Genomic DNA, 24,054 nt, shown 5'->3' with positions numbered 1-24,054 from the left:
GATATATAAAACTATTGAAAGTGATAGCGATGGGAAAAAATAATGTACAACTTAAATAACCAAAGTCAACACTTTCAAAATAATTAAGGACACTAGACTTGAACTATTAATGGAGACGGAGTAATTCCGTTGATTAGATCCAGAGGGAACCAAGAGGAGGGGGCATGAGAAGCCTCTCATTTAGAAGCATTATGATTGTTGCGTCTGGTGGGGAGTTGATGGGTGTCCTGGTTATTGGTATAAACTTAAGAGGAATTTCGGGTAAATATCACAAACGGTACACTTCTACATGTTGAGTCTAAATGCTTCTGGAAAAAACGTTTTAGGGAAAAGAAAAAAAAAGAAATATATATTTAAGCTGCACTGTTTGGACCTTTGGCAGATGGAGGGCTAGAATCATATGTGCAAACTGCTCAATAGGGCCATCACTTAAATGGTCAAGACAATCTCATGAAAAGCCTTCGATAATGGTTAAACGACAACTTGCCCATTCCATTATCCTCTGCTACGGTTATCAGCCAGACAAAGGCCCATGAATAATGAGACATTACACTCAATCATGACAAAGTAGAAGTACTGGGACACGACAACAAAGGGTAGGGTTGAGGAGTAATGGCATTCCCACCACCAATCACACCTGTAGTGCACAATACAGATTTCCCGCCAAGGGGTGGTGGATTCTAGCTTCCGTAGTTGGAGACAATCCTGCAGCACACATAGAAAGAGGGAAAAGCCTCAGAGAACTATTTTTGTGCAGGTAGGTGCCCTTCCTTCACAAAAACAATGCTGCCTAGAATGGAGGGACGCTTGCACCGCTAGTGCCTGCGTTGGCACAAGGCAGCCCATTGTGCACCAGCACAAGGAAAGGACATGAGTGCACCACATAATGTTAAATAGGGCACATTCCTGCCCTCTCCCTTTCATGCAGCGCAGCAAGGTGTCTTGCTGCATTGTGGGAACGTTGGATAAATGTAGGCCTTAGAGTTCAGGATGAAAGTGGAGGATGAACAGTGTATATAAAATACTCATGAAACTGGCGACATTGGACAAGAAAATTGATCCCCCATTAAAATCCTTTGTAATAAAATCTAATACCTTTGAAAGTGCCGAGAGAACACAACTGGAGGTCCAGAGTCTCCAGGTGGTCAGGATCCTGTGCTTTTTTTTTTTTAGATGGACCAAAGACTGAAATTCTTTATTTTTTATTTTTTGTAATCTTTTTATTGCAAGATCAGTATCTCCACATCCAATGTCCGTCTCTGTATTCCCTACTGCCTCCCTTTGCACATTTTCAAAAGCCTCATTTAAATCGGAATGAGTAGCCCATAAGACGTCGGGACTGGTATTTACAGTAGAGGCACAAGGATTTCTAGGCCAGCCCCAGCCCTCATATAAAACTGTATCTGGTAGAATGCACTAATCCATGTCCTGCTTCCAATGCCTCAATTTTGGTCCCTGATCCACCCCCTATCAACGCGAGATATTGCGCTTGGCCACTATTAATCCCAGTATCATTGAAATTTGTTCAAAGACTGAAATTATTGTGTTTAAATGTAGACCAAGACTAATTTTATATGGAATATGATTCGGGCCTTGAAAGAGGTCCATCATTTATTTTCAAAGTGACTGATATGGGAGTCAGAGAGAGGTGCTAGAAGAAGCTCCTCAGTCCAAAGTATTATTATCAAAGAGATGGTCCCTCTGGGGAAGTGTATCCATGGACCTCCACGGCAATAGTAATGTCAAAGAAAACACTTTTTATTACTTATTTTATTTTAAGCAGTCAATGCATTTATTCATAATGATAGAATAATGCCACATCATTTACATTCATCAAAAAAGAACATGGTGCTCCAAAACGGTGATAGCGCAGTGAAATTGACTCAAATGATAAAAAGTGCGCTTGTGTTAAATAAAAAAAAAAATAAATTAAACAAAAAAAAAATATATATATATATATATATATATATACACACGTACAACTCAATCAAAATCTCCGCACCCCCTCTCCCGGAGGCAACACAAGGATCAGAAACGAGGAGATGACCACGATGTGAAGGTGAGCAGTAGTATCTTTATTCAAAAGAGCGCCCTGCCAGCATGACGTTTCGGCCTGCCCAGAGGCCTTGATCACATGTATATATATTTGTATTTAACACAAGCACACTTGTTTTATCATTATGCATTGACTGCTCAAAATAAGAAACCGTAGTCAAACGTTTTCCTTGACATTACTATTGCTGTGGAAGTCCAGTGATACACTCCCCCCAGAGGGACCATCTCTTTGATAATAATTGTCCGCACCAGGTCGCCGAGTTACTGGGTTGCCGCATTTCTTTAAAGCACAGTCTAAACTATCATCAGAGCAAGGGCACCACAGATTTAATACATTTCTGGGCCTGGCTCTTGAAACTGTGGGGAGGAGAAAGAAAATGTGCATGAAAAATGTGCATGATGGCTTTTCTGAAGGCATTGAAAGTTAGCTGAGTGACCACAATTATGCAAGCATGAAGCTGTTTAGCAAACGTTTTGTTTTACACAAACAACCTCCCAAAACAAGATTTCTTTTTGTACAACAATAAAATGGCTCTGGGAGTTTTTATGGAACCATAAGTTATTTTTATGTTCGTTGGGGACTGCTAGGTTTCCCTGGCAGTACTGGACAGAAAAAAAATGTTTTGGACTTTCCGCTTCTAACAGGGCAAATGGTCTGAGGTACTTCGATTTACTGTTCCAAATTCAATCGGTGGAAACATTAAGTGTGACCAACTCTCCTTCTGGAGGGGGTAGGCATTCAGTTTGGCGGAAAGAGTACTCCTCCACACCTTGTCTGCCAAACTCTAAATGAAGGCCTAAAAGTCTCTGTGGAGGACCATGTCAAAACGTGGTTCTGCTAAACTATTTCGGTGAATGCAGGAATTTAGAATAGACCCAATGAATACCTGCAGAGAATCCTATGTTTTCTTGGAAGGTCTAGCTCCTAGTGGAGTCTGGTAATTCAAGTAGGATAGGGGGCGGGCGGATATGCACACTCGCACCCATGCATTCACAAGCATGCACACATTTACTCACCATTCAAAAGCACATACATGTACACACACACTGATTCACAACACGCACTCACAAATACACATACATTCACCAAATATTTTTAAAAAAAACGTACTGGGTTGCAGCGGTGAACTCAATGGCAGTAGGGAAGGTTCGATAGTTCCTGACTATTGGGACTGCTGCCTCCTCCCACTGGCTGACCTTGTTATCAGTCAGCCAAGAAGAGGAAGCAGCAGTCCCTTTCACATCATAGGGTGAAGTGGGGTCAGTGAGTGCTGGCCCCACACCACTCTGACGAGCGTCACTGATGGACACTTGGCCCTATGCACTTTAGGGCTTAAAACTGAAGCGCCCAGGTCCAAGGCTATCAGTGGTGCTCCCCCTCGTCTTGAGGACCACTAATCGCTTTGCCTGGCTTGAGGTCACGCCCACAGAGCTGTGATATCTTCGGCCCAGCAAAGTTCAGCTCGGGCAGTGAGAAGCCCGAGCATTTAGCACAAGCACAGCGCATGGATGCCTGGTCTGAACATGAGGAGTGACTGTCAGCTGATCTTTGCTCAGCCTAAAAGACACTCTTCTCGGAAAAGGTGGTGGGGTGGGGCCCTTCAGGACTGGCCACCACAGATAGCTACAATGAAATATTCCTGAAGTGTTGGTTTGTATTCCTTTATTTGCAGTGGACATGGAGTAGCAGCTTCAGAAGACACAGTTCACGGGGAAGAGTTATTTTTTACAAATGTGGTTACCCTTGGCATAGCTGGCCTTAATTACAAATTCAATAAAAATGTATTGGGAAAACAATAAAACATCATGCAAGATTTACTATCACTGATACGTAAGTGAGCTGGTGAGACATGCCTGTCTCCAGCTGAAGACAGCAAAAAGCAGAGGAAGAATAGAGAATGGTCTCACTTGCGCCTAATGAAGGAGGAACACTTTGTTATGAAATACATATGAAGAAACTGAGGGGCATATTACCAACAACTAGCGATAATTATCGCTAGGTTGTCTTAGCGGCAATAATTTTATCGCCGTGTAGCGAAGATTTTTATCGCTTAGGAGCCTTGATATTATCAAGGTTTATCTCCTAAGCGATAAAAATCGGCCGGAATGCATGAATATCGCTGAGAAGTCAGCGATATTCATGCATTACTGAGCAAATGCTCTTAGCCATGTTATCCACCTCCCATTGGATAACATGGCTAAGAACTGCTCAGGGCAGGTGTTAGCTTTTGGAGATATTCGCGCTTAGCGCGAATATCTCCAAAAGTTGGTAATTGGAGATAGCGATGTTAGCGACTGTTTCCAGTCACTAACATCTTGGCACGCCCACTTTGCATGTCATTAGTGATAAATATCACTGACATGCAAAGTGGGGCCCAAGATGGTCGCTATCTCCTACTAGCTGTCGCTAACTGGTGTTAGCGACAGCTAGGTAATAGGGAGATAATTTTATCTCCGCTTTCTTGGCTTTTAAAGCCAAAAAAGCGGAGATAAGCCCCCTTGATAATATGCCCCTGAGTTCTTGAGGTGGCTAAGGGCAGAATCTGCTTTTTTCATTTATTTTCCATAGCATGAGGGGTGCATTGCCCAGGATAAGATCTCATCCGCAAACAGTAAAGACTGAAGAGGAGGGCTGAGAAGCTGGTTATGATCGTGCCCTCTTAATCTGTTAAGGAGAAATCTACATCTCCGAAGGTAGAGATACTGATAGGTGGTAGTTATAACCCTAGAGCACAGTGTGCACATGTCGAGAGGAACCCAAAACAAGCCTCCCAGCAGGAGTGGACTGGGAGGTATTTAGATAAGACGGATCAGACTTTGAGAATAGTAAGGAGTATTAAAATGCCCATCTAGCAGTATCATGACACTTCTAAGCACATCATCAGAAAAATGATTGGCCTTGTGCAGGCAAGTCAGTGTCTCGCCCCAGAAGGGTAGATGGGGAGCTGGTAAAGATGTGTGCCTTTATCTACAACGCACAGGATAAGGCACAGGAAGACAACTCCTTCCCCTTCAGACCAGGATAACACTGGCCATATTGGATAAACCCTAGGTCTATTACACTAGCAAGGTATTGGTAAACCACTTCCACTATCTCCAGTGGAAATCCGAGAAAGGGTGAATAGGAATGCTTATACTGTTCTTGAGAGAGGGGAATCTTCAGTCATAGCTTTACATCCGAGAATATAACTATGATTCCAGGTTTGAGAACTGCAAACGTCAATTTGTGAACAACATTTTTATCCCGGCATGTAACCTAATACTGATGCCTGATGTTTTCTCCCAAACTAGGATCAAAGCTCCATTGGCTGGTAGTGACAGGGTCATCTTACCTGCAATGAAGCAAACTTTAGGAAACAGCCTTGTGGGGCGACAGAAGAGAAACCAAGCTGTGCAAAGGACCCGAATGAGACGTCCAGTGCTGTGACAAAACCTGGTCTTACTTTAACAGCCTGCGCATCTCTGCTTAAAATGTCTACAGTAATCAGAGGAAGTTTGTTACCTCCTGGTGAAAAACATTTGAGGGCAAACTGAATCGTTAAACATACTGTAAAAATTCCACTTTCCATGCAAATCAAAGGACAGGTTACACAACACTGGAGAGCCAGCATTGCATATTTTGTGACTGGTTTTTCTATCATTACTTTAAATGATTAAGAAAATAAAATATTTTTGAACATCCACTTGTATTCTAGTTTCTTTTTAGGAACACATCAAGGTATGCTTACATTTAGTTTAAAATCATCTACTTTAGTATGCAGTGGTCATCTTAATATTTAGTTTCTGTGAATTCTTTTGAAATCCAATATATGTTTTGTTCTCTTTATTCCCCCTTCCCAACTCCCCTTTGATGCTTTCCCTCTTGTACCAACTCCTTGACTTCTCTCTCTTGGCTTCTACAACAGCTCCCTGAGAGTTCTTCCATCTCTCTAAATGCTCCACATCCTGTTGAGTAGACATTTCATTTTTAGCCCTGCCCTTGTTCGATGCACTTGTATCTTGCATCATTTTGAAGTCCCAGAGGGGCTGAATATTTGAGACATAAGGTCTGTGTATCTTCGAATAATGAAGCTTCCCAACTCATTTTTAAAGAAAACTATCCTAGTTTACAAACATGAATAAAGATATGGATACAAAGTATAGAAGATATTTTGTATATAGATTGTCAGATGAAACAATATTAACATAGGACATCCAATTTCTTACAATATACGCCTTACTATAAATGTGCCCTACAGAGGTCCACACCCATGTCTTGTTCTGTATTCAGGTAATCCTCATGTTGAATAGTCAATTGCGTGACTTGAAATCTAACGTATACAAAATAATGTGTCTTCACTGGTTCTGATGGGGTCTAACACAAAAACAGAAGGTAGATTTCTTGTACTTTTCGCACATATGTGGGCTTTGTTTCTGAAATAATGTACAAAAAGGGTCCTCAGTTCCCGCTTCTGTCTAGAAATGGCCAGTGTTTATTGGAATATATTAGTTACGGATGTGTCTACCATCTTCATACCCGTCAACTCGCACAGTGCCAAGGTGTGACACACGATATTGGCTCCCATCACACTGTCTCCCGGTGAGGAGCCAGTATCACACGGTGGCAGAGAAAACAAGCTGAAAACCATGGTAAATAGTGGCTTTCCAAGGCTTTGAGCTGCCAACACCCATTAAGGGGTGTGAACACTCCAGCCTCAGCAACCCTTTTTTTTTCTTGGGTGGAGGAGGGAGCTTATGGGTGGGGTGGGGTTCAAAAGTGCCATGTAAGTACTTGGGACGAACAAAGCGAAACCAAAGGGGGTGATGGACGGAGTGTTGAACATTGCAAGCACTCACCCCCAGTCAACTGATCTGGGTTTAATCCATCATCATTCTTTAGCTCACTCCGCCACCCCAGTTCAGACATGGCCATTTGCAAATCAGTCTGATCCTGTACCTCATGCGAACAGTCCAGCATAAACTGCCAAGCCATGTCTTCACTGGACCAGAAACAAGCATCCAGGGACCGGTTTCTGGCTAATCAGTCGTCATCAGCCAGGCTAGCTTGAATCCAGTGGCTAAGTGAGCAAGGGACCCACGTGTGGGCATACCCTGCCAACTTGGGGCGAACAAAGCAAAACCAAAGGGCGAGTGTTTGATTTGCTCAAGCACTCCGTTCATTATCCGCTTTGGTATTGATACGCAAGTACTTCTAGGCACAACGCCCGGCCCCTTCAAAGGCCCGCCCCCACCTCACTCTGTGAGATTGTTCTTCAAGTTGGCAGTTATGCACCTTGCTTACTGTTTAGGTCCTACTTACTTCTTTAATGTTTATGTTTATGTTTATTAAAACTTTTATAGCGCGCTCTATTGCTCTATTGATTGGCCTCCCAGACGGGCGTATTTGTATTTGGGGGTGGCCAATAGGCATTGATTGGCCGATCGTAGGGCATGGTTAGGAGTATAGAATGAAAACCGTTTCTGCAAATACGTCGGTCCCTGGCCATGAACTGCTCTGAATGCCAACACCAGAATTTTAAACAAGATTCGATGTGGTACTGGTAGCCAGTGCAGACTTCGTAGGTGGCTCCGCACACTCGACCTCCTAGGGAGAGAGAAAAGCAGACGTACTGCAGCGTTTTGTATCACCTGTAAGCGATGAACCATGTACGCAGGTAGGCCACTAAATAAGGCATTAGCGTAGTCGAGCCGAGATAAAATCAAGGCTCGAAGAACAGACTCCTTGGCTGCCCTGGGCAGAAGAGGGAAAAATCTTCTCAAGGCTCGCAAGGTACCAAAGCAGATGCCGGTCAATTTTTTTATGTGATCCGCGAACTTCAGATCCTGACCGAACCAGACCCCCAAGTTCTTAGCTGGGCCTCCCGTCGCACTGGGGCAGGGCAGGTCCGGGGGCCAAATCTGATCCTTGAAGTTGTCAGGAAAAGAGCCGAAGAATAGGACCTCAGACTTGTCTTCGTTGCACTTAAGTTGGACTTGTGCCAGCCACCGAAATACTTCCGACAAACAATGCTGGACTGCTGATGGATCAGACACACCCTTAGGCCAGGTGAATAACAGCTGTGTGTCGTCTGCGTAAGCTATTATCTTGGCTCCCAGCTGTTCCGCCAGATATAGTAAAGGGGTCATATAGACGTTAAACAGTAAAGGGCTTAACGTGGAACCCTGCGGAACTCCAGTTGACAGTCTCTTCGGGGCCGAAGAGTAGGGGGGCATCCAGACCTGCTGAGTTCTATCGCTCAAAAACGATGACAACCAGTCAAGGGCCAACCCTGAAATGCCGACGGCTCGCAGTCTAGCAATAAGCAAGGCATGGGGCACCGTATCGAAGGCGGCAGAGAGGTCCAATAGGATCAGGACCGCTCTGCCACCCCCGTCCAAGCACTCTCGAACTGCCTCCGAGACCTCGACTAGTGCTGTCTCGGTACTGTAAGCCGCTCTGAACCCTGACTGGGCAGGGTGTAGGGCGTGGGAGGACTCAATGAAGCTATCCAGCTGTTTGAAAGCCACCTTCTCACACACCTTCGCCATAGCTGGCAGCAGTGAGATGGGCCGATAGCTCGATGGCATTGCTGGGTCTAGACCAGCCTTTTTTAACAGAGGGAGCAGCTTTGCCTCCTTCCAACTACTCGGAATCAAGGCCATGGAAAGGGAGAGGTTAATGATATGCGTCACCTCCTGATTAATAGTATCCGCTATCCCTCCTAAAACCCTGGCTGGGCAGGGGTCAGAAGGAGATCCGGACTTTAACGCTGCCAGGATTTGCCGTATGTCCGCTTCCGAGGCCGGGAGGAAAGCAACAAATTGATCCTCTAAACATCGTCTATCCGATACTAAAAGGGCGGGTGGGGTCATAGAGGACTTTTGAGCCACTTCTAAGTCCAATTGAATTTTTGCAATTTTGTCCGTAAAGTAACAAGACAATTCTTCACATCATTGAGCGGAAGAAGGGAGCCGGGGTTGGGCAGCACATGGAGATAGGAAACTTTGGACGATTGAGAAGATCTCTTTACTGTTGTTATCCGCCTTCTCGATTCTGTCCGAATAGTACCTGCTTTTAGCTGTCTTAATCGCAGCGTAATAGTCGTTTTGGGCTGCGCGTAGGGACTTCTTTTCGGCTGGCAGGTAAGCTTGTCTCCAGGCACGCTCTGATTTCATACAAACCAGCTTCTGTTCGCGCAAAGCATGCGTGAACCATGGTTGTGAGGGTCTCGATCGCATCCGACGGACACCCCCCACATTAGTGGAGGTAGCGACACCGTTCGCTATCCAAAGATTGAATGCGTCAACAGTCGCTTCCAGCTCCATCATTGGAACCGGACGGGTGTCGGAAAGGGACTCAGATAGGGACATCAAATTAATCTGTGGGCGATGTACCAAAGAAGGAATTTTCCTCAAATCCTCACCTAACTGCCAAGCAAACTTAATCAGGCAGTGGTCGGACCACAACATAGGCATCGGGGGGGCAGACTGATGTCAAAGTTAGTACATATCAAATCAAGAACATGACCTCCCGCATGAGTGGGGGCATCAACCCATTGAGAGAGGTGAGCCATGCTAAAAGTCTCACTGAGACGGGTAGATTCAGTGGTATTCTCGGAATCCACATGAATGTTAAAATCGCCCAGCAGTAGAAAACGGGAGAACCGTAAAGCTCGTGGCACGATAACCTCCTCCAGAGATCCAATGAAGTTTCCAACATAGCCAGGGGGACGGTACACTAGCGTGCCGCCTAAGGTAAAATGCGGACTAAGCTCCAGACAAAAATGGAGAAGTTCTTCCTCTTTGATTTCATCCAGATGTTCGCAGGTGAGAGTCCAGTGATCCCGATAGATCACGGCAACCCCTCCCCCTCTTCCCACATCTGCTCTGCGATCTACTCTGCAGATCCTGAAACCGCGGGGGATAGCTAACTCGACTACAGGAGAACAGGAGTCAGTCATCCAGGTCTCAGTGACAAAGAGTAGATCAAAGTCATTTTCTGCTAATAGGTCAAAGACCTCAGCCGTGTGGCACACCAGAGATCTGGCGTTGATCAGGCCCGCCTGAATGATCTTAATTTCATTACAGGGTTGGATAGGCGGGAGAGCGGGACTATTACGTTGATAGTTACAGAAGGGACAAGATCTGAACCGACTATCAGTGACCGCCCAGGAATGCGCAGCCTCACAGGAGGGGACATTTAGGGTCCTAAGATCAGCCGAAGTATACCGAAGAGCTACAGAAGGGACAGAAGTGGAAGAGAAACGGCCAGGAGTCGTGGCCCTGTGCCCGGCCAGAGCATGGACGGGCACAGACGGGCCCTCCTTTGGCGCTCCTTCGGCGCGCCCGCTGCGCGCACGTCTCATTACGGTGTTTAATACGGGCGGGCGAGCAAAAGGCTAGAGCGTCAACCCCGGTGCAATGCGGCCCCGCCTCACATCCGGTGACCGCTGGGGCCGAACGCTAAGGACAGATCCCTGAAATCCTAACAATGTAAGTAGCGAAAATGCTCACACAATGTCAGCGCTATGATTTTAAAAATGTTACACTAACTAATTTAATAAAAGCGGCAACTTTACATTTTACATTTAAAAAGCTAAATCAGAACGATGAGCCTGCGCAATTTCGAAAAGGACTAGGAGCAAGATCCTGCACTCGTAGGTCAGATACTCACATATAGCTGCGCTCGCCTCCCTGCTCCAAATTAATACGGGCGGGCGAGCAAAAGGCTAGAGCGTCAACCCCGGTGCAATGCGGCCCCGCCTCACATCCGGTGACCGCTTAATGAGAAGTCCATGACTGTAGGGAAATTTGGGTGTAGATCGCATGGATTAAATTTGAATAGGTTGTGATCAATACAAATACTCTCACAGAAAAGGTACATGCTTTGTTATCTTGACCCAATAATGAAGTGAAATCCTATGCAGATCATGGTGCCAAACCGGTGAAACGCTGCTCTCACGACTCGCTGCGTACTGGTGATCACACATGTGTATATATCCATATTGTCTATAGTTGGGAAGTAACTACGGTGATCAGTCTGACCAATTACAACACAACATTGTCTTTAGGTATGGGGGACAGGTGTTAAGGATAAAAGTAGCAATGGCTGTATAGCTTGGACACTGCAGCCAATGGTAAGATCCATCAGTCATTGTAATTGGACAGTTGATGTCACATTTACGTTCTGAAAGACGCATGGTCACTGGTATCTGTGAGCAGTCTTACGCAGGCAGTCAATTAGTATCATGCCTTGTGAACATGTCGTGGCCTGCGCTGCTTTCTCTCTGTAGCAGTTAGTTTTAACTGCTACCTTTTTATTCATTGTGTACTGCATTAGAACATACGCATGTTGAGCATGTTAGAACTGGTACGCATAGATGCTTGTGATGTCCTCCTGTGGTAGCCGTGTTGACATACGAAGCTTGTACCAACAGTTTCAAAATCTACAGAGACACTGGTATAGAGCTGCAATATTGAAACTGACTTGTTTTAGGAGATTGGTAATCACGGCTTGGTGCCTGGTAAAACATATGTGCCACTGTCTACATGTAGTCTGTGAGTACCACATTGGTTGGTGCTTACGTAATCAATGCAGTGTGCACTGAGTTTGTTGTGTGTCATGTCGTCGTAGGGGGATATGTTGGATTGGGAGGGTATCTCCTTTCTATTCTCATTAGTTAGGGTAATTTATTCTCGTGTGGGATATTGTTACGTTTGGTTTGATCAAACTAACAGGTTTTCCCATTTCCTTAGATTGCCATTTGTCTACAGTGTAATTTACAGTTAACGCAAGGGGTTGCATATCAAACAGATCATTTTGTGTTCATACATATTATCATAAATTTATTTTTTCAATTGTGAAAATCCACCACCATAGAATAATTTCCAAAAAAGACTTAGTCCATAAATTCCTTTAATCTTCACAAATGTCCTTTTAAAAACAACCAACGCATTTCATCGACCTCTGTGGACTTAGTCAGGGCTGTAGAACATATCAAAGGTTAAATGTATAGTACACACATAAAACAGACAGGCAACATTACATTTATAAATACTTAGACAATACAATATTAAAAAGTCCCATCACAAAGTCAGACTATATAAACATCAGTGTTTACATCAAGGACAGAGTCTGTGCATAAAAGATAATCTCCAAATAATTTAGTTTAAGCCCCATCAGATTTTTGGCTCTGAAACATGAAAAAGTTACATGTAACTGATGTTTGTGTTCTCTGACTTTGTGATGAGCAGGTGTCGCACGGGGAGGGGTATTTTTCACAAAGATCTGCAGGCTGGAGGGCGCAAGGGACCAGTTATGGGAATTAGGGCATGGGTCTGAAATAATCTGAGACAGTCTTTACCATGAATAAGCCCTTACCATGCATGCTTTTACAACGAAATTCGCTGTAAACGTCTGCATGGTAAAAGTTGTGTGGTAATGGCATTCAAGTTATAATGCATGCGTAGGGAAGGCATGCGTTGCAATGGAACACGTTAAAACGTCATACAATACTGGTGATTCGTTCAGTTAGTTCACTTATTTTGTTTTTTGTACCTTCTTTGTTACAGCTGCAGTTTCCTCTGATACACGTCACTGTGCCATTTGGTGTGGTATTTATTGATTATTTTGGATGACAGCTGTTAGCATGGAGGTTGAAGTTTGCTGCTGTTGGTTTTTCTACAGTTTCTTCAATGTATAGTGTAAGATCCAAAGATTCTGCTGAAGGTTTAGATATGCAAATGCTACTTACCAGTATGCATCTGTTCTTGGCATGTAGGGCTGCTGACATTCATATCTGTGCATAGATCGCCGCCTAGTGTTGGGTCCGGATGATTGCACATTGTTGTCCTGGAAGAGTCTTCGAAGTATCACGAGATAGGTGGCTCCTCCCCTGGACTACAGTGCGCATGGGCATCGCCTCCATCCCCAGATTGTTTTTAGCCATTGGCAGAGATGGAGTGAAGAATGTGAGTGATGCCTATGCTGCGAGCAGATATATGTATATGTATATATATGTATGAAGACTGCAGCTGCTACAGGCGCCGGGGAGGAGGGTGGGCGATATGAATGTCAGCAGCCCTACATGCCAAGAACAGATGCATACTGGTAAGTAGCATTTGCAGTTCGAGGCATGTGGGCTGCTGAATTCATATCTGTGCATAGAATACATAGCAGTCCTCCCGTCATTGGCGGCCGCCCGTGCCAGCTGCAGCAGTCTGAAAAAGTGTCTTAAGAACAGCCTGACCAACAGCTGCCTGCTGTTTGGAGTGCACGTCTACACAGTAATGTTTAGTCAAAGTATGTGTGGTAGACCATGTGGCTGCTCTACAAATATCTTCTAAGGGAATATTACCTAAGAAAGCCATAGAGGCCCCCAACTTCCTGGTGGAGTGGGCTCTTGGTGGAATTGTGAGAGTGCGCTTGGCCATAGCGTAACAGATCTGAATGCATTTTACAATCCACCTAGCGATCCCGGCTTTGGAGATAGCGTTTCCCTTGTGGTGTGAGGCAAATGCAACGAAAAGTTGCTTGGTCTTACGAAAATCTTTGGTCCTGTCAACGTAGTACATTAAGGCTCTTTTAACATCAAGGGTGTGGAGCATCCGCTCCGCCAGCGACTCTGGGTTCTGAAAGAACACTGGCAACTCAATTGTTTGGTTCATATGGAATTGAGATACAACCTTGAGCAAAAATTTGGGGTTAATGCGGAGCACCACCCTGTTAGCGTGTACTTGGAAGAAAGGTTCTTGGATGGTGAGCGCCTGCAATTCGCTGACCCTCCGTAGCGATGTAATTGCTACTAAGAAAGCCACCTTCCAAGTCAGAAACTGAAGCTCACAAGAGTGCAGTGGCTCAAAGGGAGGACCCATCAGCCTAGTAAGAACCACATTGAGGTTCCATTCCGGAGCTGGTGGTGTCCGTGGTGGAATGACCCTTTTGAGTCCTTCCAGAAAAGCCTTAATAGCCGGGACCTTAAAAAGTGATAAGTGTTGCCTATTCTGGAGGTATGCTGCCATTGCAGACAAGTGAAGGCGTATGGAAGAATACGCCAAATTACATTGGTACAGGTGGAAAAGGTAACAAATGATGTTCTGAATGGAAGCATCTAGCGGGTCAATATTGTGGTTTACACAGTAAACGACAAACCGCTTCCATTTAGCTGCATAACAAGCTCTAGTAGTGGGCTTCCTTGCCTCCCGAATGATGTCCATGCAATCGGGGGGAAGATTGAGGTAGCCGAACTCTAGGACTTCAGGAGCCAGATCGCCAGGTTGAGCTGTTGCGGATCTGGGTGCTGAATGTCGCCATGGCTCTGCGTCAGAAGGCTGGGAGTGAGATGAAGCCTTTGATGCGGTACCACGGAGAGTTCCAGAAACGTGGTGTACCATGGTTGGCGAGCCCACGTTGGAGCAACCAGGATGAGAGTCATCGAGTGCTGCCTGAGCTTGCGTGCCACCAGCGGTATCAGAGGTGCTGGTGGAAAAGCGTATGCAAATCTGCCTGACCAGTTCATCCACATCGCATTGCCCTGTGATTGCGGGTGTGGGAACCTGGCGGCGAAGCTTTGGCATTTTGCGTTCTCCTTTGTGGCGAACAGGTCTATCTCTGGATGACCCCACCTTTGGAAGTACGGTTGGAGTACTGATGGATGTATCTCCCACTCATGCATTTGGTGGCTGTGCCTGCTGAGCAGGTCCGCCATCTGGTTGTCTTTGCCCGGGAGATGCTCCGCCATGAGGAAGATGTTCCTCTGAATGGCCCACTTCCACATGCTCTGAGCCAGATGAGACAGCTGCGGAGAGTGTGTTCCTCCCTGCTTCTGGATGTAGTACATGGCCGTCATGTTGTCCGTCCGGATCAACACGACCTTGTTGCACAGATGTACTTTGAATGCCTTTAAGGCCATGAAGATTGCCATCAGTTCCAGAACGTTGATGTGCATCTTCCTCTGCTGTAGTGTCCATAGTCCCTGCACCGGGTAATGGAGTACATGCGCTCCCCATCCCTGGAGAGAAGCGTCCGTTGTCAGGATAATCTGTGGCACAGGCTCCTGGAACGGTCGGCCCTTGCAAAGGTTTTGTGGATTCCACCAATGCAGAGAGTTGAACGCCCGACCGCTCACCAACACTAGGTCTGTCAGTTGCCCATGAGCCTGAGTCCACTGACGTGCCAAGCACTCCTGAAGCGGACGCATATGTAATCTCGCGTGCGGGACGATGGAGATGCAGGAGGCCATCATGCCTATCAACTGCATGAACACCTTCGCTGGAAGCGAGTGCTGAGGTCTGAATCGTTGGATCAGCGTTTGGATACTGGCGATTCTCACTGAGTTTGGCTGCGCAGTAGCTGCCAGTGTGTTTATTGTCGCGCCCAGATACTGCCGTACATGGGCGGGTTGGAGATGGGATTTTGGATAGTTCAGCGAGAATCCCAGATCGTGCAGGAGATGAATGGTGCGGGACACGTGGTCGGCGCACTGCTGCTCTGTTTTTGCCTGAATAAGCCAGTCGTCCAGATCGGGATAGACGTGGACGTTCTGGCGTCGTAGATGCGCCGCCACAGTCGCCAGGCACTTTGTAAAGACTCTTGGCGCTGTGGTGACCCCGAACGGCAGAACCCTGAACTGGTAGTGCTGGTCTTGGATCGTGAATCTGAGATACTTCCTGTGGGAAGGATGCAGGGGGATATGAAAGTATGCATCTTTTAGATCCAACGTAGCCAGGAAGTCCCCCTGTTGAAGCAGAGGGAGTACCTGCTGTAACGTGAGCATATGGAAGTGCTCCGAGAGAATATACCAGTTGAGGGGCCTGAGGTCCAGGATGGGCCTGAGGGATCCGTCCTTTTTGGGGATTAGAAAATACAGGGAGTAAACCCCTGTTCCCCTTTCTTGCAGTGGAACGAGCTCTATTGCCCCTTTTTGCAGCATGACTTTGACCTCCTGCTGCAACAAGTGCAAGTGCTCGCCGGACATAGGACGGCTCCTTGGGGGTATGTTTGGTGGAGTGGAAGTAAGTTCTAGACAGTAACCGTACTGGATAAGAGACTTGACCCACCTGTCCGTGGTGATGGATTTCCACGCGGGCAGGAACTGCTGGAGTCTCCCCCCGACCGGTGTTGTATGGTCGGGGGGCAGTGACAAGACGTCACTGCTTGTTGGCGGTGGTGGACCTGGAACTGTTGTTTCCACGTCCCCTGCCCTTGACGTTGTTGCCTCTGTAGCCACCTCTACCCTTGTTGGTGTAAGAGGTTTGGGTATTACTTTTATAATACTGTGTGGACTGCGATGCCTGACCCCTTGAGGTGCCTCTGGAATTGGAGCGGCGAAAGGAACCACTCCGAAACTGCTGAGATTGGAGTGCCCCCATAGACTTGGCAGTGTCTGTATCTTTTTTCATTTTTTCCAGTGCCGCGTCTGGGCCTCTGGGCCGAACAGGTGGTCAGGATTAACTGTTTGGTTCAGGATTGTTGTTTGTACATCCGGTTTGAACCCTGATATCCGAAGCCAAGCATGTCTTCGGAGCAACACGCTAGTGTTGATGGCCCTGGAGGCTGTATCAGCCACGTCCAGCGCACATTTGATGGAAGCGTTCGTGATGAGCTTTCCCTCCTGAATTATCATTTCCCCTGCCTCCTTGTACTGGTCAGGCAAGTGTTGCAGCAGTGTCTCTAAGGTGTCATAGTGAGCCCTATCGTAGCGTGCAAGTAGGGCCTGTGTGTTTGAGATTCGCCAAATATTAGCTGCCTGCGCAGCAATCCGTTTCCCAGAGGCCTCAAATATTTTCGACTCTTTGTCTGGGGGAGGAGCTTCACCAGTGGTTTGCGAGTTCGCCCTCTTTCGTGCGTTGGATACAACCAAAGAGTCCAGTGGCAAGTGTCCCTTGATATATGTTGGATCCGAGGGCGCTGCCTTATATTTTTTATCAATGCGAGGATTGATGACGCGCGCCCGAGTAGGCTCCTTGAAGACCTCCGTCGCGTGCTTCAGCACACCCTTGAGAATTGGCAATGTTTTGACTGACTTTTCAGCCACCGAGAAAGTGTCAAACAAAAAGTCCACATCCACAGGATCCGAGTGCAGCTCGACATCATGGTTAGCTGCAGCCCGTTCAATTAAAGCGTTGAAAGCTGCTGAGTCCTCCGTTGGTGAGGTCTTTGCCGCGAAAAACTGCGGTTCCTGACCCGACTGCGGGTCCTCTGGGTCTTCATCGTCAGCATCCCCCGCATTGGAACGCGCTGGCGAGCGGTCTAAGGCTGGTGGAGACGTAGGCTCTATCGGGGCCGAAGTAACCGCAGAGTCCTTCTTATTCTTGAGAGGAATCCGAAAATGTTCCAACACCGGCTCCGCAGTGATTTTCCTTTTGAGGAGAGACAGTTTCCCAGTATTGGCGTCGATGACGACCTCTCGACGCTCCTCCTCCGCAAGTGTCTGGAGCCGAGGCTTCGACACCACCACCGACGATTTGGGCGTGGATACCTCCTTTGAGGGCAAGCCTGCCCCATGCTTCGGAGCGAAAGCCTTCGGTGTCGACTTCGGCGGCAGGGTAAAGCGGATAGGCGTCTGTGCCGTTGCGGGCTTTGGTGTGTGCTTTGGCGCCACATCTCCTGGTTCGGGAACCACAGCGCCCTTCCGAATCCGTTGCAGGGATTCCGCAACCTTTTTTGTGAAGGCTGGAGAGGGCTTGACTGGCTCGAGCGACCTCCCCGAGTCGGGAGCCGGGTCGGCGAAAGGCGCAGTCTTCGGAGCCGATCCATCATGTTCCTTGTTCCCAACGGCTGGAGCCGGCGACACCACGGCTGCGGAATCGCCATGACGCTTCTTCTGAGCCGTCTTCGGGTCTGCGACCACGACCATCTTCGGCGCAGACGCGGCCGCGTCAGTCGACTTCGCCTTCGGCGCCGACCCCGAGGGCTTCGGGTCGGCCATTTTGGCGTGGCTCTTCAAGTCGGCCATTTTGAGTTTCTTGGAACTTGACGCCTCCAGAGGCTTCTGCACCAGTGCAGCTTTCACTTTCGGTTTAGGAACCGGGGGAGTGGATCCCAATGGCTTCACTTTCGTTTTTGATAACGGGAGTGGCGCACCAGAAATGTCCGTGACCGGGCCCGGAGGCGGGGCTGCTGGACTAGTAACAAGGTCTTGAGTAAGGCCCGAAGGCGATCCCTCGACCTGGGCCGCATGAAGGGGGTCGACCCCTGAGTCAGTCTGGGGATGCTCTTCCTCCGAGCTATCCCCCACGGTGGCAATGGCCCCATCGTCGTCCCCTACCTCGTCGCCGGCTTCGTTAAAGTCCTCATCACCCGCGTCGTAGGCATCCCCCTCGGACGCGGGGCTAGAGTCCGAAACCTGAATCGCGTCGTCGTCTTCAACAAATTCCTCGAAGATGTTGTCTGGCGGGGGCGCTGGGGGTGCTGCTAACTGGGCCTGGAGTCTAGCGGCCCGACGAATCTTGAGCGTCTTCTTACACCGGAACTTCGAGCAGGCCATACATCTGGCCTCGTCATGGTCCGGTGACAAACATTTGTTGCACACAGGGTGCACATCGAGGTGTGAATACTTGGAGGTGCACACCGGGCACCTCTTGAACGGAGTTCGCTCCATGCCTGGAGCGGTAGAGTAGGCCCGTCCGCGCCGAGCACGCGGATGGGTAGCAAGAGTTCGGAGCTGAGAACAGACAAAACCCGAACGAAACGATACCGACGCCCAGCCTAGAGACCTTTTGGTCTCGAGTTAGAAAGTTTTAAACTATCGATTCCGAAGAGGGAACCGAAACACATCCGAACCCAATGGCGATAAAAAACAATCTGGGGATGGAGGCGATGCCCATGCGCACTGTAGTCAAGGGGAGGAGCCACCTATCTCGTGATACTTCGAAGACTCTTCCAGGACAACAATGTGCAATCATCCGGACCCAACACTAGGCGGCGATCTATGCACAGATATGAATTCAGCAGCCCACATGCCTCGAACATATGAAAACTCGATTTAATGTTGAAGGTGTTCTTGTTCATGCGGTCAGGATATCTTTGTAGAATGTATGCACAGGTGGCAAAGTGGGATTCCGTCTGATAGCACTCCCTTGTTGTGTGTTGTTCTAAATGTTCTCACCTTCCATCTCTTTGCATGCAACCTATGGTGGGCTCAACTTGCCATGGACCTTGGATCTGCAAATTTCTCCTCCACTCCCATTGCCTGGTTTTGTCTAATGTTCACAGTGTTTTGTTTTGTTATGTTATGTTATATTTGTTTTTGTATAGCGCACGGCTACTCAAAAAGAGTGTCCCGGCGCTTTAATGGTATCCTTCACCCATTCTACTCTTGTTATGGATTGTCTTACATTCATCAAGGAGTAAACGCATCCAGTCCTGTTCCCATATCTAAATATATATGATATTGTTTTTCAGGCAGAAATGCATTAAAAAAAACTTCGAGGAACAAGTTACTTACATTCGGTAACAATGTATCTGTAAGAGTCAAAGGTTAGTTATAGATTCCTTACCTTAGAACTACCCTCAGGCGTCAGACTGGATCCAGAGAATTTCTTAGCAGTTCCCCTGCACATCGGTAAGTGGCGCCAGTCGATTCCACATCAGTCATCGGCATCGTGGTTGCCGGGATGACGTTGCGTGCCTACTTAGACCCACCCTTGCATGCTGACATCCGATCTGACATGACTTTCCATGCCAGAAGCACAGAGCCATGAAAGACACTGACAACTGGTGCACCACAACTAGGGCCCTATGAGGGAATCCCTATCCCTAGAAGTCAGATCGCAGAGCAGGGAGGATGGGTACAGATGGTAAGGAATCTATAACTAACCTATGTCTCTTACAGATACATCACTATCGAAGATAAGTAACTTTTTCATCTGAAAGAAACAGTTAATGATGCCTTACCTTAGAATAGATACCCCAGCAATACCAACCCCAGAGGAGGGTCTGCAAACTAAGTTCAAACCAGGAGGAACCTAAGACAGTTATGAAAGGGATTGAAGGGAGAACACATGAGATAAGTAAGAACAGGACTCCAGACCCACTGGGGCATTATGAAAGTAGATGGAGGAAAGACATGAGTAATTCCCTTAAAAAATCTATTTACAATAGGGGACTTGAACAAGGTAGGCCGATCGGGCAGCCGAAGGAAAGGCAGGGATAGCCGCAAAATAGCCTTTAAGAGTGACCAGAGCAGAGCCCTGCTGGGCCAAAAAGTAGATACAAGAGGACCTCTGAAAGAGGGGCAGAAAGGGGATCCACAGCCTTTGCTGTGCACCATGCCACAAACTTGTTCCATCTGGAGGCGTATAACATTTTAGTGGAGGGACGCCTGGGTGCGAATATGACATTACAGACTTCGGGTGGAAGGTCAAAAGCATTCAACTGTCACCGCTCAATCTACAAGCAAGCAAGCAAGTGGATGCTGGACAAGTTCGGGTCCTACGACAAGAGCTCTGGGTAACAGACTCTTCGTGCTTAGTCCGGAGCCACAAGAATAACTTATGCCCTGTCACGCTTGATCTTCTTCAGCACTCGGGGCAGAAGTAGTACCGGTGGAAAGGCATACAGGTGGAAAGGCATACAGGAAGCCGTAGTTCCACTCGCAACAAATAGTGTTGCCGAATGAGTGCCGCCTTGGAAACTCCAATGTGTATAATTGCTGACACTGCGCGTTCTCTTCGGTGGCGAACAGATCTAACCAAGGCTCTCCCCCACCGCTGAAAGAGGCCTTGCATCACCTCCGAGTGAAGACGCCATTTGTGATCTACCAGGCACAGTCGGCTGAGCTCGTCCACCCTGGTGTTCAGAGAACCCGAAGGTGTTGCACCACCAGGGTGATGCCCTGATTTTCCAGCCATGTCCAGAGGCGAAGGGCCTACTGACATACAGGCCATGACCCCACCCAGCCCTGTTTGTTGCAGTACCACATGGCAGTGGTGCTGTCCATGTACACCTGCACTACCCTCCCTGTGAGAGGGAAAAGAAATGCTTTCAGTGCCAGGCGGATCACCCGGAGCTCTAACAGGTTGATAAGGAGCCCGGACTCCTCTGGAGACCAGACGCCTCTTATCTCCACCTCTCCCAGATGGCCGCCACTTCCCAGGAGTGATGCATCTGTCACTACTGTAAGGTAAATTTGGGTAAGGGAGAGGGATCTGCCTCTGACCCAAGTTTGGTTTGCTAACCACCACTGCAGTTGTTGCACAGTTCCCTCCGAGATCTGGATGTAGTCGGAAAGATTCCCATGCAGCTGCGCCCACTGTAACTTGAGCTACCACTGTAGAGCCTGCATATGCCATGATCCACCAACAGGATGCAGGAGGCCATGAGGCCCAGCAGCCTCAGGTCTCACTGAAATCCGGGATACAGGCTGAAATATTGGTATCATAGCCTGAATATCCCGGACTCCCTGCTCGGGAGGATAGGCCCAAAACTGCACTGTGACCAGACCCGCCACGATGAAAGGGAGCGTCTGAGATGGAGTCAGGTGTGACTGGCACATTGATAGTGAACCCCAGCGAATGCAGGGGTCCACTGTAGTCTGGATGTGGGAGATGACAGCCTGCGGCGAGCCCGCCTTCAACAGCCAGTTATAGGGAGATAGGGGAAGACTGGAACCTCTGATCTGCGCAGATGAGCTGCGACCACTGCCATCACTTTCGTGAACACCAGAGGGGCACTGGTAATGCCAAAGGGGAGCATGGTGAACTGAAAATGCTTGTGGCCTACCATGAACTGTATGTTGCATCTATGGGCTGGCAGGATGGGGATGTGGAAATAGGCAGCATGCAAGTCCAGCGCCACCATCCAGTCTCCAGGGTTGAGGGCAGACAACCTGTTCCAAGGTTAACATTTTGAACTTCTCCTTCCGGAGGAAGCGGTCGAGGGCCCTGAGGTCTAAAATGGGACGCTGGCCTTTGTCCTTCTTGGGCTCCAGAAAGTAGCAGGAATAGCAACCACAACCTACCTCTCGCATAGGAACACTATCAATAGCTCCCTTGGCCAAGAGAGCCGAGACTTCCTGGTAGAAAAGCTCCAAATTATCCTCCGGCATGCGATCGAAAGACGGCAGCATGGAGGGAGGGGTACTCTCGAAGGGGAGGGAGTAGCCCCTTCGAACTATTTGCAAAACCAACCTGTCTGAAGTGATGGTTTGGCAGTGGGGGAGGTGATGGTGAATTCTGCTGCCCAGAAAGGTCGGACTTGGAAGGGGTGGGGAAAGGTGTACTGACCCGCCCGCTGGCTCATGGACCCGCAAAGTCAATGGGTCCCACGGCCCGGCAGAGCGGGCAGCTTGTGTAAACCGGTGGCTGGACTGGGTCCAACGTGTTTGGGCGACATTTCCGTAGCCACAAAAGGGACGAGAAGACGCTGCGACGCCCAAGGATCTGGCTGTAGCTCCAGAATCCTTAAAGTGCTCCAGCAGAGTCTGCTTTGTCACCAAAAACGTGAGGGCCTTCGAAGTGCATGTCCAGCAAGGTTGACTGGACATCCCCCGAAAAGCCAGACGTCCTAAACCAGATGTAGCGCCTAAGGGCTACAAACGTGGCAATAGTTCTGCCTAGTGAGTCAGTGGTATCCAGTCCACAGCGAATTGTGAATTTTGCTACGTCTCTCCCATCTGCCACTGCTTGGGAAAGAACGGGCCTCCGCTGGGCACTGAGGCAGCCCATGCATGACCGTATCCCAGATAGCATGAGAGTATCAGCCCAAGAGGCACGCAATATTAATGGACCGCAGTGCCAAGCCAGAGGAAGAGAACATGTGCTTCCCAAGGTGATCCTGCTTCTTGGGTTCTCTAACTGGAAGAGCAGAAGGGAACACGCCCTTGGAAGAGGAGGCTTGGACCAACAAGCTCTCTGGGAAGGGTGTTGGGTGAGGAAAACTGGGTCGCCCGGAGCTGGGCAGTGGGAATCGTCCTTTCCACAGGAACCCCTGTGCTGGCTTGAACCAGGTGCCCAGAAGGACGTCAGTGAGGGTTAGTCCGGACTGCCACTGAAGGGAGCTCCAGGCCCAAGGCCTCAGCTGCCCTTTGCACCACCACAGCATAAGATGCTCCCTCCTCTGCAGCCACGGTCTGGGGAGAAAGCATACCAAGGTCTGGGAAAGTGTCCAGACCATTGGCATCACCCAGGTCCATTCTCCAGTCTGGTTCTTCCAGCTGGTCTGCCAAAGGGTCCAGCGACCCCTCCCAATCCTCATCACCACCTTCTGGGTGATAGGGAACACCAGGGATAAACAGGGGAACAAAAGTACCCTGAGGCGTCTGATTAGACATTGACCGACATCGCTCCAGGTCCATCTCGGTGGTGAGGATGGGGACAGCGCCGACCCCCGGATCGGCGCAGGGGAAGGTCGATTTAGGTTGACCGGCGTCGATACGGAACCAGGGCCCAAAAGCGCTCCGGCGGAGTCGGGCTGCCATAAGATAGAGTGGAGGGCTTCGTAGAATGCACGAAACTGGGCAGGAGACGCCCCGCCTCCCAGAAAAGAGGGAGGCATGGAGTCATCCCTGAAGGACAGAAAAGAAAAATCTCCTTGGGTAAATTTCTCAGCAAAGATGAACCTGTCTTCAAGTAACATTCACCCTAATGCACTCAAACTATCATTCATCATTATCCACATATTCCAAGGTTTAGACCATATATAATAGGGAAACCACTATAACACTATAGGTTAAAAAAATATATCACATATTTATTGATCACTTTACAAAAAGTTAAAAACCATGGGGATGACCCGTTAATGTAAATGTAAATTGTAAACTGATACTTGTATAGCGCACTACTCACCCGCAAGGGTCTCAAGGCGCTTGTACGAATACCGCTGTGGAACCCATTCTGGCTTTCCCTGTGAGGCGTCCACTCCTGGGCACCCCCAAGATGGAGGCCAGGCATCCTAAGCGTTGTGGGGGCCGTTGTGGAGATTAAGCAAGCTATTGCCCAGAGTTGCAGAGTGGGACTCCATGATTGGAATAGGCACCAAGGCGAGAATTATCAGGTCCGTGGAATTTTTGAGCCCAAGAC

At 48.2% G+C, this 24,054-nt stretch overlaps 1 protein-coding gene across 2 annotated transcripts in view; it reads left to right on the top strand.

Annotated features, from left to right (window-relative positions):
• LOC147679042 (coiled-coil domain-containing protein 74A-like) overlaps positions 1-5,736 on the top strand; it is a 147,957-nt gene extending 142,221 nt beyond the window's left edge. For both annotated transcript variants that reach the window (XM_086942781.1, XM_086942782.1), the window contains exon 9: positions 5,347-5,736. In XM_086942781.1, the coding sequence (XP_086798907.1) occupies positions 5,347-5,482 (136 nt within the window). In that variant the 3' untranslated portion in view covers positions 5,483-5,736. The remainder of the gene's footprint in view (positions 1-5,346) is intronic.
• Positions 5,737-24,054: the final 18,318 nt, after the last annotated feature.

Source organism: Lissotriton vulgaris, chromosome 11, assembly GCF_964263255.1.
Source record: "Lissotriton vulgaris chromosome 11, aLisVul1.2, whole genome shotgun sequence".
Classification (NCBI taxonomy): domain Eukaryota; kingdom Metazoa; phylum Chordata; class Amphibia; order Caudata; family Salamandridae; genus Lissotriton; species Lissotriton vulgaris.
Note: the sequence above shows the minus strand (reverse complement) of the source record. Positions and strands in the feature narration are given on the sequence as shown.